General features: G+C 26.8%; 1 protein-coding gene across 1 annotated transcript in view; it reads left to right on the forward strand.

Moving 5' to 3' along the window:
* The window catches only part of LOC106684224 (uncharacterized), a gene marked incomplete in the record, with an annotated part of 37458 nt that overhangs the window by 25541 nt on the left and 9828 nt on the right, over positions 1-2089 (forward strand). Inside the window, 1 exon segment of the mRNA XM_067052526.1 lies at positions 782-862. Coding sequence (XP_066908627.1) covers positions 782-862 — 81 coding nt within the window.

Genomic DNA, 2089 nt, shown 5'->3' on the forward strand with positions numbered 1-2089 from the left:
ACAATATATATAAAATAAAAACGTAATTAAAATCATTTATCTATAAATATCAACTATTTATTAAAAAAGAGGATATTACAATATATATGAATGATTGACTGTATTTTTTAAAATATGAAGGAAATGGCCAGTGGGTGTGGTCAAAAAGGAACAAAAATATAAACAACTATTTATTTGCCGATGTTTCGCTCAAGCTTATAAGGAAGGCTTCATAATAATATATAAGACTTTTATATTCATAATATAAAAGACAACAAAACCACTAAAAATATTTTGACAATGTAGGATAATAAGATTAAAAAAAGTAAACTAAGGTAGGGTTAAAAATTATGTAAATATAAATGGAAAGAAAATTATATAAAATGAACAAAAAGAAATAAAAATAAGATGTACAAGAATAAGTATATATAAAAAAAATTCCTGTTCACTTTGTTGTAAATCTAACTTTTTTTTTTCAGTTATATTTACATAATTTTTTAACCCTACCTTAGTTTACTATTTTATTTTTATCTTATTACCTTACTTTGTCAAAATATTTTTATTTCTTTTGTACCTTTTTTTTAGCTCTGATGAAACACCCTACAAACTGGGGTAAAATGTCAGTAAATAAATAGTAAACAATTTTTTGTTCCTTTTTAACCACACCCCCGACCGTCTCTATAAAAAAAATTTAATAGACTGTTCCTTTTGATTGTGTATAACATATATCCTAATTGTTCATATTTTATATATCTATATATATTTTTTAGATCAATTGTTAATAATCATGACTTTTTTTCAGGATTTGATTGAGAGGTATACTGTGGTATACGAGTCTCTTGGATCGTTAAGAAATTTTGAGATTGGTCAATCTCTCACAGTCGTTAGTATAAATTTCCTTACGTCTTTATATTTAAGATCAAATTATGTTAAAAAATATTAATTATCCAGTCAGTATTTATGGCTTTGAGTGAGTTTGTGATGGCTGTATATTTGTTGTATTATAATAAAATCCATATTTTGTCTTTCTGCAATGTTTAAGAAAAAACTAACGTAACCGATTTTGCTATTGTCGCCTTCAGGCTTCAGGCTCACTGGATTAGAATGGAGTTCACGATAATATTTATGTAATAAATATTAATATAATTATTTACATATTCCTAGTATCTAATTAATATGTGATGGGTTTTACAGTTTGAAGTTGTGGTGGCATTGGGGTCAAAATGAACTTTTCAAAACTGCCAGCCGGTATTAAATACAAATTTAACAATAAATATTATTATATTTAAAGGATAAATGTTTGAACAAAGAAAACTTCAAATAGCAGCGTAATATGAAATAAAACTGATATATTTCCTCATAAACAAAAAAACATAAATTATAAGATCACTTTAATACTTATTAAAATCCATTATTTACAAAAAAAATGAAACATTACTGAAAAAAAGTATTAAATAATAATTATATACAAGGTGAAATTTAAAAATTTAAATTAATTATTAATATTTAAAAAATGTATCTCTGACCTTATTCTAATTTATATGGTAACATTAAAAAAAAAAAAATAGTTTGTGGTACCGAGACTTGAACTCGTGATCTCTATGTCCCAGGGCGTAGGTCTCCAAATGATCTCGTCTTCTAGATGGTTTGTGTACTGTACTGCTAATATGCCCTGCTGTGGGCTTAAAAGTAATCAAGCAACCATGAAAAAATCCACTGAGTGTCATGATGACGGCCGACTTACCTGACACTGACTAGACTTAGTCCAAGTTCTTAGTATAAGCCGTAGTACCAGTATTGTATACGGACTTAATTAATATCTATATTATGTGAACACATATGTAAATATAGATGAGTATATATAACAGAGGTATTCATGATGTTGTGTTAAATGTAAAATGTTTTACCATGTTAAATGTTATAACTATAGGATTGTGAGCAGCCCTACTTGAAGTCATGTTAAACGTTAAATGCATAAGAGCCCTTAGTGGATTTTCTCGGTAACTTGTTTTATTAGCCTTTATGTTTATAACCTTTCCTTCCAGGCTAACTAAAACTAGCCATTAACAATTTAGAAACTATAGAGCAAAAAATTGTTTAAAGCTATCTC

The sequence above is a fragment of the Halyomorpha halys genome, unplaced genomic scaffold (assembly GCF_000696795.3).
Source record: "Halyomorpha halys isolate HHAL.00 unplaced genomic scaffold, Hhal_1.1 Scaffold558.1, whole genome shotgun sequence".
Classification (NCBI taxonomy): Eukaryota; Metazoa; Arthropoda; class Insecta; order Hemiptera; family Pentatomidae; genus Halyomorpha; species Halyomorpha halys.